At 40.0% G+C, this 16310-nt stretch overlaps 1 protein-coding gene across 4 annotated transcripts in view; it reads right to left on the reverse strand.

Moving 5' to 3' along the window:
- Positions 1 to 2352: 2352 nt before the first annotated feature.
- The window catches only part of LOC140480234 (leucine-rich repeat-containing protein 72), an 80859-nt gene continuing 66901 nt past the window's right edge, over positions 2353 to 16310 (reverse strand). For all 4 annotated transcript variants that reach the window (XM_072574948.1, XM_072574946.1, XM_072574945.1 and 1 more), the window contains 2 exons: positions 13403 to 13433; positions 2353 to 4456 (listed from right to left, as the gene is read on the reverse strand). In XM_072574948.1, coding sequence (XP_072431049.1) covers positions 4300 to 4456; positions 13403 to 13433 — 188 coding nt within the window. In that variant the 3' untranslated portion in view covers positions 2353 to 4299. The remainder of the gene's footprint in view (positions 4457 to 13402; positions 13434 to 16310) is intronic.

A 16310-nucleotide genomic window follows, 5' to 3' on the forward strand; every position in this document is an offset into this window, starting at 1 on the left:
AGACATTAAAAGCATTTTGATTTATTTGGAGATAACCATGAAAGACTCCATCTCGAATAGCAAGAAAAAGATATACCTTTAAAGAAACATGGAGATGACATGCATAAGCTACAAACTAAATTAGCATTCAACCATAGACAACAAAAAGACATGAACAATTAGTTAATCATTGAAGAAAACCGAGAAAGACGTCTGGCAGCATCACACCTAGGCATGAAAATTAATTGCTAACTACGGAACGATTACTGAGACCATTCAACTAGTTAAAATAGTAAAGATCCTTATCACCTGAATACTACTAGAGATAAAACACTAAAGGACAGAGAAGGGCTCTTTTGGTACAGTGCAATGTCCCTATCTCTGAATTGGAGACCTGCTCCAGAGGTGTGTCATAATATTTCTAAATGGGTTGATTAAAGAAAAAAAGGACAGTGAAATGAAACTACTGATAAAACAATCCTTTCTTAAGGATTTAAGATTGTGGGACACTCAGAAAATAATTTTCAAAAGATACTTTATTACCATTTGTCAAAATTGTATAATTAGTAGATCTGTTACATTACATATGATTTACACTTCAGTGAGAGTACTTTATGAACAGAGAAATTCCTGACTCTTAAACAATCAGTGATATTAACAACATAGCAAAAGGTTATTAAAATGAAGCAGGCTGTGTGGAGGCAGGTAACATTCTCAGATATCTTCTTCCCTTGTTGGATGGTTACATAAATCCAAAATTAAACATTTGTGAAATTGGTTTGCTTGAATTGAGCGCATACAAGTCAGAATCCCTTCAGTGGGGAAACAGGCCATTTGGCCCATTGAGTCCACACCGACCCTTCGGAAAGCATTCCACCCACACCCACGTTCCCACCCTCTCCCTGTAACCTTGCATTTCCCATAGCTAACACATCTAGCCTGCATATCCTAGACCAATTTAAATGGCCAATTCAACTAACCTGCAGATCTTTATACTGTGGATGAAAGCCGAGCACCCAGAGGAAACCCAAGCAAACGAGGGGAGAATATGCAAAACTCCACACAGTTGCCTAAGGGTGGAATCAAACTCAGGTCCTTGGCCCTGTGAGGCAGCAGTGCTAACCACTGAGCCACAGCGCAGTCTCTCCCATGGCTAATCTTTTAGCCGGCACATCCTGGAAGTTAACACCGAAATATTCCTGATCTGAGTTAACTCTAAATGTATGTTAAATGCTATAAATCACAAAGCCCCTCCAATAAAATAACATTCATATTGGCAAGGCCTGGAAAAGCTGGCTGAGGTTCAAGAGTAGAATAGCTATACACAGGAGCATCATCTAATAGAACCTAACAGCAGTAGCTGGAGTCCCCAGTTAGCCTGGTGCCCAAGCTGAATGACTACACAAAGCTCTGCACTGACTACCAAAGATACAGACCAGAGTTGACTCCAATTCTATACCCTAGCTGGAAGCTTGCATAGATAGGGTAGGTAAAGCAGCTTACATTTGTGGTATAATTACTTAACAGTCCCTGGTGGGTTTCCTTGATTACCAACGCAAAGACCTTAGTATCTCCAGACTGAGTATGACAGTGTCAAATCATGCCTTTCAGACTCTAAAATGCTGTAACAATCTTTTAAGGAATGATGAATGAAATAGTGGCAGGCTTATTGTGTAATGTAACTTGATGATGTCTTTCTGTGCAGCAAACTTGAGAAACACGCTTAGAACAATTGGAAGCCCTCTTCATGAAAATATGCATGTTTCTTTTATCAGCAATACCCATAACTACATCCTCCTTTTTTTGTTGGCACTGAAGTACAGTTGAATCTTCAGAGAAGATCAGAACCATAATAAAAATAATAAAATTAAAATAACAATAAGAATACTAATCATTTCATATATTTGATCCTGCCACTGTTTATCCTTCAGATGAACAATGGTCCTGATACCATTTTTCTACTGAATTCCCTTATTCTTTATTTCCTTTTTTTTTTCAAGTCCACTCTGAAACATTGACATGGTTTCTGCTTCAAACATTAACTCCAATGATACATTCTGCAGTTCAAGTTTGGATATCCCTTCATTCTACATACCGAGACACTGGGAACTGTTTGCCTATCTTGTCTCATTTATTCTTAAATTTCACATCCCATTATATGTAAATTCTAACCAAAATAACCCTAAATGTTGAAGTCTGGACTTGTATTTTCTCAAGATTAGAGTGGTGCTGGAAAAGCACAGCAGGTCAGGCAGCATCCGAGGAGCAGGAAAATTGACCTTTCAGGCAAAAGCCCTTCAGGCAAAAGCCCTGATGATTTTCCTGCTCCTCAGATGCTGCCTGACCTGCTGTGCTTTTCCAGCACCACTCTAATCTTGAGTCTGATCTCCAGCATCTGCAGTCTTCACTTTCACTTTGTATTTTCTCAAACCTGGCATGAGTGCCTTCCAACTGCACTGGACCTTCTGTGTCACCTTGACATATGCAATCCAATGTTTATCCTTTCTTCCTCACCAGGAATACTTAAGGGCAAAATCTAACATCTAACCTCATTATACTTCTTTGGTGGTAGTGGAAGAAGGGAGATATTGTATGCAAACTCCTTCCAATCATAAATAAATAAATAAGGCATAGTACTCAAACTCTCACCACTCATCAAATATTTTCAAGATGAGTGATCTATGGTTTTTTATTTACAAATGAATGCAGCTAATTCTCAAAGCATCTCTTTCTATATAAAATACTCCCTGAATCCTCTAAGTTAAAGAAACAATATATCAGCATAAATAAATGCCTCTGAACATTTATATTCAATAATTACCAAAAAAAAAGTCTCTGATATAGAATTGCACCACCATCAATACACAGGGTGAAAAATCACAGTGCAGACAACATAATACTAAAGAACCAGCTGCACTTTAGAATTACTCATTAACTATTCTCACAGATTTACAAGACGGGTTTCGGAGAAAAGTGAATGACCCGGCAGATAATGCGTTCATGTACATCTAGGAGCTAATGGATTTCAAATTATGCTTTGCTGCTGCAAAGGAAGGTCCATAATCAGGCTTCACCATTCCACCCTCTGTTAATAGCTGTTCACTTAACAATGTGGAATTAGAAAGCAAACACTTAGAGAGATGAGGGAAAATGATGATGGCTAAATGTTGATAATTTATGGCAAAGCATAAAATAGAACATGAAGCACTTACTGATTTTAATACCTTCTGTAATTCAGCCTAAAATATATGTTAGTTACAACTACATGTACTGCCAATTGACATGGGAAATGAATTTAATACCTGATACTTTTTAAGGTTGACTGTACTACCAAAGTAATTCGTTATTTGTACAGAAAGTGCAATGTAAGATAGAAAAAACTTTAGATATGCTATTATATATACTTCCGGAGCATCATATATCCAGATAGCTGACATTTTACCAACAAAAAGAGAAATTGCTGGAAAATCTCAGCTGTGGTGAGAAAACAGAGTTTTTCTCTGGAGGCAGGTCAGAGAGAGTTCACTAGGATGATCCCTGGAGGGATTGTCTTAGCAGGTTATTACTCCTGCCATGAGAGTCCAGGAGAGTCTCAGCATATACAGGCACCAATCATGGACTGAGATGAGGAAAAAAATCTTCTCTCAGAGGTTTGAGAGATTTTGGAACTCTTTGACACAGAAAGCTGTGGGTGCAAAGGTCCTGTGAAAATTTATGACTGAGATAGATTCTTAATCAGTAGAGGAATCAGGGACAACAGGGAAAACACAGGAAAGTGGATGTGGGGCATGTTGGATCAGCCATGATCCTAGTGAATGGCAGAGCAGGCTTAAGTGGCTGAACAACCTACTGCTGTTCTTTCTTCTATGGTCTTACTGTTTAGAGTCCAGTAACCATCTTCTATACCCTAGAAGGATCATTGGACTTGAAGCATTATCTTTGCTTTCTCTCTACAGATGCTGCTAGACCCGTTGAGTTTCTAAGCAATTTCTGTTTTTCTTTCAGATATCCAGCATCCACAGTCGTCTGTTTTGTTTTTGACATTTTACTAACTTGGCATATATATGTAGATGTACTTTATGCTGGTATCTACTTTAGAGATTGAAGGTCTTTCTATCTGCACCCTTAAAGAATACAAATGTGAAGACAAAATAATTGTAGAAAGATCTGCAAAAATAGTACAGTACATTTCTATGACTTAAATGGTAATAAGACAGTGACAATAGTAAGAATTAAATCTTTGGCATTTATCCTTCAAGTACATTTTTAAAACATCTTGGCATGTTGTTTCAAAGCCAAATACACTATGATGCATTGAAGTCATCTGAACTGGGTAACAATTATGTGAGATGAATACAAAGGTTCATCTGCCAAACGCTTCTGTTGAGCATTAGGAACTTTATTCCAATCCAGAGTGGAAAACTGCATAATTGATCTTCGTCTCATTTGTGAACCAATAATATCCTCAGAAAGCTCTCTGAAACGTACCAAATGGAAATAAAACAACACAATATTATTCTTACATTTCAAAAGCCAATTAAAAAGTCAATTTGCATTCAACTGAAATTCAAATATGTCAAAGAGTTGCTAATTTTCTTAAAGTCAAATCTACCAAAGATAAATTGAAAAAATAGAAACTATTTTGCCATTAAGAAACTTCCAACTGTGTTACAGGGACAGCATACTCCATTCTATTACGCGCCAAACATTTGGCATCAATTAGCTTCCTGCGTTTTCTTTCTCTGAGGCAGACTTTATTATATTCTGAGGAATGGTCACTCAACCCAAAACATTAACTCTGATTTCTCTTCATGGATGCTGCCAGACCTGCTGAGCTTTTCCAGTAATTTCTGTTTTAGTTTATTATACATCAAACCCCCCCAGACAAGTGTAGAGGCAGCAGAGAGCTTTGAAGACCCATCTCAGGAGCAGCACACTACTTGGAAACTCCCCCCAAAAAACTATTATGAAACTTTGTGACCTAATGTAAAAGAACCTATGGTCACTTTGAGTCGGCCTTATATTCTATTTGCAATAAAATCTCAGAAACAGCTGCAAACTCTATTTCCAGAAAGATCTGCTTAGGGAAGAAGGTTTGAAAACTTTAATAAAGGAGCTTGCTCATATATGCATAATTAAAACAATAGACAAATGTTGTAACCTAGAAAGCTAATAAAAGTTGATCAACAGTTTCAACATAGTTGATACCTGACAAAGAACACTCTCTCTCATTTTGATCAACATTCCTTACACATTATCATACGTAGCAAGCATAAGGAAACCTATTAACAGAATGTAAACTGGGATGTGAACATTTCATACTAATGTCTGAATTGTTTGTGACACAACATACTTGTTTCTCCATTTAGGAGCAGGTGTTTTATTCAGCAGCCTTCCAATACAACAAAGGTAGTCGTGTTGGAATATGTTATTTATTATGTTATTTATTATGATTCTCAATAATACTGCCCCTACTCTAACGAACTAAATTTATGACCATGTAAGTGACATATTGTAGCTTACGAGGGTCAGGTGATATGGAGGGAATTGTAAGTTTATCATTTAGATGACTTCTACTGTTTTAGGTTTGCATATTCCTTGTATTTCTGTTTCTTGAGCATTAACTGAGATGCACTTTACATTTTCACAATATTTTAGTTCCCTGCAAATCTTCAGACACAATCCATAGTACCAGATGTAACTTAACATAGGTTTCCATAGAAAATTGTTATGCGTACTATGTTAATGAAAGGTGAAAACCTGAGGAGAGTAAGAATTTGAATTTCTGCATACAAATCTAGGTCATGTGCTTAACAATCTGTCTTACTGTGAGTCAAAGTGAAAACAGCTCTTAAAGTGGAAGGAGTTGGGTAGTGTAAATGTTTCACTAGAAAAAAACCAGAATCCAAAAAACAATAAAGAATAGCCACCAGACATTTCAAAAGGGTAGGCCTTGCTTAACTAAATGTATTGAACTCTTTGCAGAAGTAACACGTAAGGCGACAAGATAATGATATGGGTATAATATGTACAGCCTTTCAAAATCCTTTATTAGGCACATGGTAGACTCACGACTGGCCTTCAGTGCAATTGGACTCATTAGTGAAACCACTAATTATGCAGATTTCTAATCTTGAAAAATTATCCAGGTCATAAAAATACAAATAATGCCCTGGTTTCATTTCTAAAGGAGTACAACTGAAAAGTAAGAAACGCTGATAAACATTCATAAATCTTGCAAAAAGGATAAGGATTACACCTTGGATAAGAACAAATTATATGAACAAGTGGATGTGTTCTATTTGAACTTTCAGAAGGCTTTGAAAAGTACCTTCATAAGACATTAGTTGGTAAAGGGAGAGAGTGTGGAATAGGTGGAATACATCAGCACGAATGGAGAATTGGTGGACAGACAGGAAATGAGTGGTGGAATAAGCAGGTCTTTTTCTATCTGGTAGATGGTGACTAGTGGGTTACCACAAGGATCTTGGGCCTCAACTATATATAACAGATATAAATGACATAGCCAAGGGAACCAAATGTAGTATTTCCGACTTTGCTGACGATGCAAAACTGGGCAGGCTCGAGAGTTGTGAAGAGGATGCAAAGAGGTTTCAAGGTGATTTGGACAAGTTGAATGAGTGGACCTACACATGCTAGATAGATTGAGGTAAAGATAAAGCTGCCACAGTTCTACTGGACCATAATGCTGTTCTCTCATCATAGGTGACCTGAGGGTCACCACACCTTGGACAAGGGAAGAAGTTTAGGAGGGTCCTTCATGCTAACTTCATCCGGTGGCATCACTCTATATCACAACAGTCATCCAGCCAGTTGAGAATACATCATGACTAAATGTAAAATTATACACTTCAGTATGAAAAACTGGAAGGAAAAATATTACTTAAATGGGGGTATTGTGGGAATTGTGGATGCACAAAAGGGATCCTGCTGTCCTTGCACACCAGTCAATGACAGTGGATGGGCAAGTACAGCAAGCAGTTAGAAATGCTGGCCTTTATTGCAAGAGGAGTTGAGCTCAGAAGTAGGGATGTCTTACTGCAGTTATGTGGTGATTTGGTATAGTATTGCACATCGTTATCATCTCCATACCTAAAAAGGAAGAGCAGACACTGGGGACAGCAGGACTGTCTATGAGGAGAGATTCTTTCAGCTGGGACTGTAGTTATGAGAGTTTCGACAGATGAGGGAAGGGTCTGACTGAAACATCAAATTCTAATAGGCCTGGGCAGAATAGATGCCCAGGATATTTCCCTTGGTTGGGCAGTCTAAAACCAGGGAAACACAGTCTCAAGGTATGGGTAGACCATTTAGGGCTGAGATGAGACTAGAGCCCATTATAAAGGATCTTATAGATCAGCACTTAGAAAACAGTGGTAGAATTAGTCAGAGTTAATATATATTTAGAAGAGGTAAGTCATGCTTGACAAATCTGTTAGAGTTCTTCAAGGATGTATGGAGTTGATTGGGTAGCCAGTGGATGTGGTTCATTTGGGCTATAAGAAGGCTTTTGACAAAAGCCGCACATAAGAGATGAATGTGTAAAATTAAAGTGTATGGGATTGCGTAGTGTACTAAAATGCACGGAAAATTGGGTATCAAACAGGAAACAAAAAGTAGGAATAAACAGGTATTTTTCTGAATGACAAATATGATAGTGGGATAGTGTAGAGACTGGTATCAGGACCCCAGCTTTTCATAGTGCATGTTAATGATTTAAATGAGGGAACTAAATATAATATCTCAAAATTTGCAGATGACACAAACCTGGGGTGGAAGGGTGAGCTCTGAGGACAATCTAGAGATGTTGCAGTGTGATTTGGAAAAGCTGAGTGAGTGGGAAAATGAATGCTAGATGCAATATAATGTGGATAAATGTAAAGTTATCTACTTTGATAGCGAAAATAGGAAGGCATTTTATGACTAGAAAGGCTGTAAATCCAGAGAGGGGAACGTTCATGCACTAAAGTACACAGGTGCAGCAGGTTGTAAAGAGGGCAAACTTCGTAGTGAGAGGATTCAAGTACAGGAACAAGGATGTCATGCTGTAATTAGACAGGGCTTCAGTGAAGCCACACCTGGAATATTATGTGCTGTTTTGGTGCCCTTATCTGAAGAAGATGTTATTGCTATAAAGGGAGTGCAGCGAAGGTTTACTAAATTGATTCCTGGGATGTCAGGATTGATAAATGAGGAGAGATTGAATAATAAAGATTGCATTTCCTGCAGTTTAGAAAAATGAGGGAGGGATCTCATAGGAATCTATAAAATTAAATCAGGACTAGACAGCTTAGACATAGGAAGAATTTTCCTGATGGTGGGAGAGTTCAGAACCAGAGGTCATAGTTTAAGGAAGAGGGATAACCTTTTAGACCAGAGATGAGGAGAAATGTCTTCACCCAGAAAGTAGTGAGCCTATAGAATTCACTAGCAAAGAAAGTGGTTGATGTCAAAGTATTATGTTTTTTTCTTGAAGCGGCAGATATAGATCTGGTGGCTGAAGGGATCAAGGGAAATGAGGGAAGGGTAAGACTGGGTATTGAGCTTGATGATTAGCCACGATCATGTTGAATGGCGAGGTAGATTCAAGAGGTTGCATGGCCTGTTCCTGTTCTTTTCTTCTTTGTTTCTATTTCGTCATTCAAAGAGTAATGAAACTGTGGATTTTTTAAATGCAGAAGGCTGTGGAGGCCAGGTCACTGAATATATTCATTGAAAGGGAGACTTTCTTTGCTAGATTTTTAAACATGTCAAGAAGTTTAGGGAGTAAGTGTGAATATGACATTGAGATAGAGGAGCAGTTACGATCAAACTGCATGGCGGAGCAAACTGAAAAGGCCCAATAGCCTGCTCCTGCTCTTTGTTTCCATGTTGAAATTAGAAGAAAAAATATTCTATCAAGAAATATTCATTTATAGTTTGGGGTATTTTTCTCAAGAAAAGAGAGGACTCAGAGATAAATCTACTCAACAGATCCAGCAGGATACATGGACAGAAAATATTGCCATTTGTAGGAAAGCCCAAAATTCAGTGCCATAAACATAAGTGACTAATGAATCCAGGATAGAGTTCAGGAGAATCTTCTTTACTGAAAACTGACTAGAATTATGTCCTATTCCACTGGCAGGTCAAACCCAGCAGAGGTACAGTGGTATACAGTCGGAAGAGAGTTGCCCTGGGAGTCTTCAACATTTGACTCTGAAACTCCATGAAGTCTTGTGGCTTCAGGTTAATCATGGGCAAGGAAACCTCCTTGGTTTCTGATGAAGGGCTTTTGCCCAGAACGTCGATTTTCCTGCTCCTCGGACGTTGCCTGACCTGCTGTGCTTTTCCAGCACCACTCTAATCTTGACTCTAATCTCCAGCATCTGCAGTGCCCACTTCAGACAAGGAAACCTCCTGCTGATTACCACGTACTGTCCTCCCTCGGCTAATGAATCGGTACTCCTCCATGTTGAACAACACTTAGAGGAAGCACTGAAGATTGTAAGGGCACAATAGTACTCTGAATGGGGCATTTCAATGTTCACCACCAAGTGTGGCTTGGCAGCAGTACTATAGATTGAACTGGTTGGGTCCTAAAGGACATAGCTACTGGACTGGGTCAGGGACAGTTGGTGATGGAACCAATAAGAGGGAAAAAGTTACTTGACCTCATCCTTAACAATTTCTAAGATGCATCTGTCAATGAGAGCACAGTTATGGGTGATCACACCACAGTCCTTGTGGAGTCAAAATCCTGCCTTCACACTGAGAATAACCTCTATCATGTTGTGTGGTACTATCGCTGTGCTAAATGGGACAGACATTGAACAACAATTTCAGACCCAGCACTCAAGACTGAGCATCCATGAGGCACTGTGGGCCATCAACAGCAGCAGAACTGCACTCCATCACAATCTGTAATCTCATGCCCGCATATCCCCCACACAACTATTACCATCAAACCAGGGGATCAACCTTGGTTCAATGGAGAGTGCAGGAGGACATGGCTGGAGCAGTACCAGGCATACCTGGAGGTGAGGGTGAGGACTGCAGAAGCTGGAGTTTTTATCAAACTCGAGAGAGTTGTGCTGGAAAAGCACAGCAAGTCAGGCAGCATCCAAGGAGCAGGAGAATCGACCTTTCTCGTCAAAAACCTTCTTCAGGAATGACATCTAAAGGAATACCTGAAGGTGAGGTGTCAATCTGATGAAGCCATCAAACAGGACTATTTCTATGCTAAACAACATAAGCAGCAAGTGATAGACAGAGCTAAGTGATCCCATGACCAACAGATCAGATCTAAGCTCTGTAGCCCTGCCACATACAGTCATGAATGTTGGTGGATAATTTAACAACTCACTGAAGGAGGAGGAGACTCCACAAATATCCCTATCCTCAATAATGAAAGAGTCCAGCACATCACTGCAAAAGATAAGGCTGAAGCTTTCGCAGCAGTCTTCAGCCAGAAGTACTGAGTGGATAATCCATCTCGGCCTCCTCCAGTGGTATCCAGCATTACAGTTACCAGACTTCAGCCAATTCGATTCACTCCACATGATATCAAGAAACAGTTGGAGATACTGGAGACTGCAAAGGCAAAGGGCCCTGACAACATTCCAGCAATAGGACTGAAAACTTGTGCTCCTGAGCTTGCCACTCCCCTAGCCAAGCTCTTCCAGTACAGTTCCAACACTGGTGTCTATCCAACAATGCGGAAAATCACCAGGTATGTCCTGTACATAAAAAGCAGTACAAATCTAACCTGTCCAATTATCTGCCCCTTGGTCTACTCTCAATCATCAGTAAAGTGATGGAAGGGGTCATCAACGGTGCTATTAAGCAGTACCTGCTCAGCGACACCCAGTTTGGGTTCCAGGGCCACTCAACTCCTGACCTCATTACAGCCTCGGTTTAAATATGGTCAAAAGAGCTGAATTCCAGAGGTGAGGTGAGAGTGACAGCTCTTAACAACAAGGCTACATTCGACCAAGTGTGACATCAAGGTGCCCTGGCAAAACTGGAATCAGTGGGTATCAGGGAGCAAACTCTCCAGTGGTTGGAGTCATACCCGACACATAGGAAGATGGTCGTGGTTGCTGGACATCAGTTATCTCAGCTGTAGGACATCTCTGCAGGAGTTCCTCAGGGTAATGTCCTAGGCCCAACCATCTTCAGCTGCTTTATCAATGACGTTTTCTCCATCATAAGGTCAGAAGTGGCAATGCTCGTTGATGATTGCACAATGTTCAACACCATTTGCAACTCATCAGACACTGAAATAGTCCATGTTCAAATGCAACAAGATCTTAACAATATCCAGGCTTGGGCTGACAAGTGGCAAGTAACATTCACGCCACACAAACGTCAGGCTATGACCATCACCAATAAGAGACACTTTAACCACCACCCTTGACAGTCAGTGGTGTTACCATCATTGAATCCCCCACTATCAACATCCTGGGATTATCATTGACCAGAAACTCAACTGGCCTCATGACATAAACACAGTGGCTACAAGAGCAGGTCAGAAGCTAGAAATATTGTGGTGAGTAACTTACCTCCTGACTTCCCAAAGCCTGTACACCATCCACAAGGCAGAGGTCAGGAATGTGATCGACTACTCCCCACTTGCCTGGAGGAGTGCAATCCCAACAACACTCAAGAAGCTTGGCACCATCCAGGACAAAGCAGCACGCTTGACTGGCACCACACCCACAGCATCCATTCCCTTCACCACTCAGTAGCAGCAGTGAGTACGAAATACAAGGTACACTGCAGAAATTCACTAAAGATCTTCAGACAACATCTTCCAAACCCATGACCGCTTCCATCTAGAAAGACAGGGGCAGCAGACATATGGAAACATTACCGCCTTCAAGTTCTCCTCCAAGCCACTCACCATCTTGATTTAGAAATATATTGGTGTTTCTTCACTGTCGCTGGGTCAAAATCCTGGAATTCCCTCCCTAATGCTATTGTGGGTCAACCCACAGCAGGTGGATTGCAGCGGTTCAACAAAGCAGCTCATTACCACCTTCCCAATGACAACTTGGCATGGGCAATAAATCCTGGGACCCACATCCCATAAATGGTACAATATGGAATGCTAATGATATTTCATATTGATGCATTTAAGGAGAAGCAGATGAGTGAGAAAAAAACAGGATACATTGAAAAAGTGAAATGAGAGAAGACTTGTGCGGAGCTTCTACACTGCCACGACCAATGACATTTTTTTGTGTTGTATTTCAATCTATGTATTTCAACGTAAATCCAATCTTCCTAAAACTGAAATAATGCCAACTGAACAAGTATAGTAATAATTAAAATATGGAATTATTATATCACTTCCCAAGGATATCTGTAAACAACTATGTAATTAGGAAATGAAAACAAAGAGGAACAAATTGAACTGATTACATTTTATCTACTTTATGAACCCTGGTTAAGAAAACCAAAAGAGGCAAATCAGGTGCATAGCAAATTCAGAGGGAGGCAGGTTAGAGGAAGTAATATGAGCAGAGGAGTTAAGATGGCCAATATCACATCAACAGTTCTCAATGAAAAGGTCAGGAGTGAGCAAAAGAACAGAAATGAGGGTTTGGGTGAAGAGTACTGGAAGAAAGTGAGGACTGCAAATGCTGGAGAGCAGAGTCAAGAATCTGATGTTGGAAAAGCACAGCAGGTCAGGTCGCAACCGAGGAACAGAAGAATCGATGTTTCAGGCATAAACCCTTCATCAGGAAGAGTATTGGAGGTAGATAGAAAGATCCACTGATTGTGGAGGGCATTTCTGACCAAAAAGGTTCAGAAGTTGTCATATTTGATTCAAAATGTTAATTTTGTTTCAGTCTCCAGAGATGCCAGCCAATCTGCTGAATATTTCCAGCACTTTATTTTTACTTCAGATTCAGCATTTATAGAATTTTATTTTAATTTTAAATCAGGTGCATGTCTAATGGTCAACTGGGTTCACTGGTTCTTGGGGTGGTTTATCTGTTACAGGAAGCTGGAATAACCCTCACTTGATTCCAGTTATCATTCAGTACAAGCTCTACAAAACCCATTGTTAGGTTTTTGTTTTGTGACATTGCATGTTTCAGACAGTTAAATCCCATTATTTACTGCAGCACACAATTCGAAAACCTTAACATCTAGTACTTTCTCAATTTGCTTTGAAACAAATTGCAACAGATAAATACGACTGTATATTGTGGCAACGGTCTATCAATTGACTGAGCAGTTTCCTGATATCTTCTGATGACATATCTGACCTCATTCCACATGGAGCACAGTAAGAGAAAAACGCTAGTTAAAAAAATCTAAATTCTCAACTTGCTTCATAGTTGCAACTATTGTTAGGCATGTTTCTAAAACACTTTAAAATTTCTTAGTATGAATTGAAGAAGGTACAAACCTGATCATTTTGTTCTCTTGGTTTAAAACACCTGAAATAAAATCAAAATTACTTTTTTAAAATTGGCATCAATGGCAATTTTATAAAGCTAGTGGTCCCTCTGCCCTCATGTTACTTTTGCATTGTTCCATGTCAGAATTTAATTTTAAGATGATAAACAAAGCTCGACACATTATACAAATATATAAATATAGATAGAATGGAGAATAGATACAAAGAACAATACGTGTACCAGATTGATTTGTATTTTATGACTGAGCTATTTAAAATTAACTCAATTTAGAAAACTGAATGATGCAATAAAATACCCATTCATCTTTGGCACACAGGTTCAAACCCAAGCCCAGACTAATGAGATAACATAATTTTTTTAATCTGCTGTTTGAAGTCAAATTGCTTTGAACCATTCCAATAAACGTGGTACAAATATATTACATAAAATTTTCCGAAGGATTTAAACAGAGATGTCAAATGGATAGCTGATACAGGAAACCGAAATGCCACAATGCAAAGTAGGTGTTAGTTTTCTGATTTGACAGCTAATCACTTTCCTAGGATAGAGTAAAAGAAACTATATCTATCCTTTGGGTGTATAACACATATGTACAGTGCTGAAAGATTTCACACCTCAATGGAATAGGGATAAAAAACTCTCTCAACAAAATAAAAGTTTCAAAAATACCACTAACATGAATAATCTGTGATATGTAAGATAGTGACAAAGCATTATGTTGTATCCAACAAGTGGTGTAAAAAGTGGCAGCTGGAGGATTTGTATGTCCATTAGGTAAATTCCTGATTTTAGCTTTGGAGAATCAACATGATATTTTTTTCCAAGAGAAAAGATCTTACAATAAATGGTTATTATTGATCTTGACCCAGTTTGGAATCAGATAATGGCTCAGATCTTCCAATCTTTGAATCATCTGAGAACAGACCAAGATGCATGTCAGGAACCCATCAGAAGACGCAAGAACACCTGTGGGAATTGTCCAGAGGTTTGAACTTCTGACAGGCAATCTCCCTGCTCCCCAGGACTTTCTGCAAAGGTCCCCAACTCTGAAGGTGTATGAAGAAACTTTAGATGATTCTGCAGTTACTACCTGAAGAGTTATCAAGAAAATGTTAAGACAGATTAAAATCTACTCTATCTCCTAGGTAACTACAGAGCAGACATCCCAGTTACTCACAATGAACACCCACGCTCCTAACTCCCCCCTTGACCATCACTCCATCAAGCTAGCCACCTTCAACATCCACTTGACACGCCCCATCCGCTGAGTACCCCTTCCAATGACATTAGCTCCTGATCACCCAACTAACTCACTGACCAGACCTGACTATCTCCGCCCTATGATTTCTCTCACAACCCTAACTTGAATGTTCTCTCATCCCAACTACCTTCCATCGCTAAAGTACTAAACACAACCTAATTACCTGCAACCAACCTGTGCCGACTACCCCCAAACCACCTCATGTACCCACCTCAGCAATCTGCCACCCTATCTACCAGCCACCCTCCAAATCAAATTACACACGTACCCTTTCAATGTAATCACCCATTCACTAACATTCATCCATTCTGTAAAATTCACAGTGGACCATTAAACCTAGCTTACAGCAGCTTGTACTGTATTAAAGGAATATGTATTTTCTTCTCCCAGCATTACAACTTTGATAAGGAACTCTGCAATGGACTCTGCATTTACAATTTCTGGAAAAGTGAAGCTCAGAAGACTTGGCAAGAAATTCCAATGTTGCAGTGTGAAAGCTCAAGGCGAGTGGAAGATCCAGGCCAATATACTTAGCTTTCTGTTGAAGATTATGGTCCTGATACCTACACATTTTTGATTTAGTGCAAATTTAACCAGACCATGTTCCAAATTCCATAATCAATAAAGTGGAAATATTATAATTGGTAGGACTATTAAGTTTATAACATCGAAACATTGAAATATGAATAATATTGATTGCCATGACTTTAATTTTACGTCTTTAATTTTAGTTTTATATATTCCCGAAATAAACATTCTAATTGGGCGTGCTAAGAATGACTTCGATATTATTACCATTAGCTTTACCATTGTGAATACTGACCCGCTTTTGCGGTGAGAGACATTGACACAGTATAGGTTGGAATCATCGAGAAGAAAGTGAGGACTGCAGATGCTGGAGATCAGAGCTGAAAATGTGTTGCTGGAAAAGCGCAGCAGGTCAGGCAGCATCCAAGGAACAGGAGAATCGACATTTCGGGCATAAGCCCTTCTTCAGGAATAAGGAAAGTGTGTCCAGCAGGCTAAGATAAAAAGTAGGGAGGAGGGACTTGGGGGAGGGACGTTAGAAATGCGATAGGTGATATATTTCCCTTCCCTCTCCTAGCAGCGTTCCGAAAAGACCACTCCCTCCATGACTCCCTCATCAGGTCCACACCCCCCACAAACCCAACCTCCACTCCTGGCACCTTCCCCTGCAACCACAAGAAATGCAAAACTTGCGCCCACACCTCCCCCCTTATTTCCCTCCAAGGCTCCAAGGGATACTTCCATATCCGCCACAAATTCACCTGCACCTCCACACACACACACAGCATTCGCTGCACCTGATATGGCCTCCTCTATATTGGGGAGACAGGCCGCCTACTTGCGGAACATTTCAGAGAACACCTCTGGGACACCCGGACCAACCAACCCAACCACCCCGTAGCTCAACACTTCAACTCCCCCTCCCACTCCACCAAGGACATGCAGGTCCTTGGACTCCGCCATCGCCAGACCATAGCAACACGACGGTTGGAGGAAGAGCGCCTCATCTTCCACCTAGGAACCCTCCAACCACAAGGGATAAACTCAGATTTCTCCAGTTTCCTCATTTCCCCTCCCCCCATCTTGTCTCAGTCAAATCCCTCGAA

Source organism: Chiloscyllium punctatum, chromosome 8 (genome assembly GCF_047496795.1).
Source record: "Chiloscyllium punctatum isolate Juve2018m chromosome 8, sChiPun1.3, whole genome shotgun sequence".
Classification (NCBI taxonomy): Eukaryota; Metazoa; Chordata; class Chondrichthyes; order Orectolobiformes; family Hemiscylliidae; genus Chiloscyllium; species Chiloscyllium punctatum.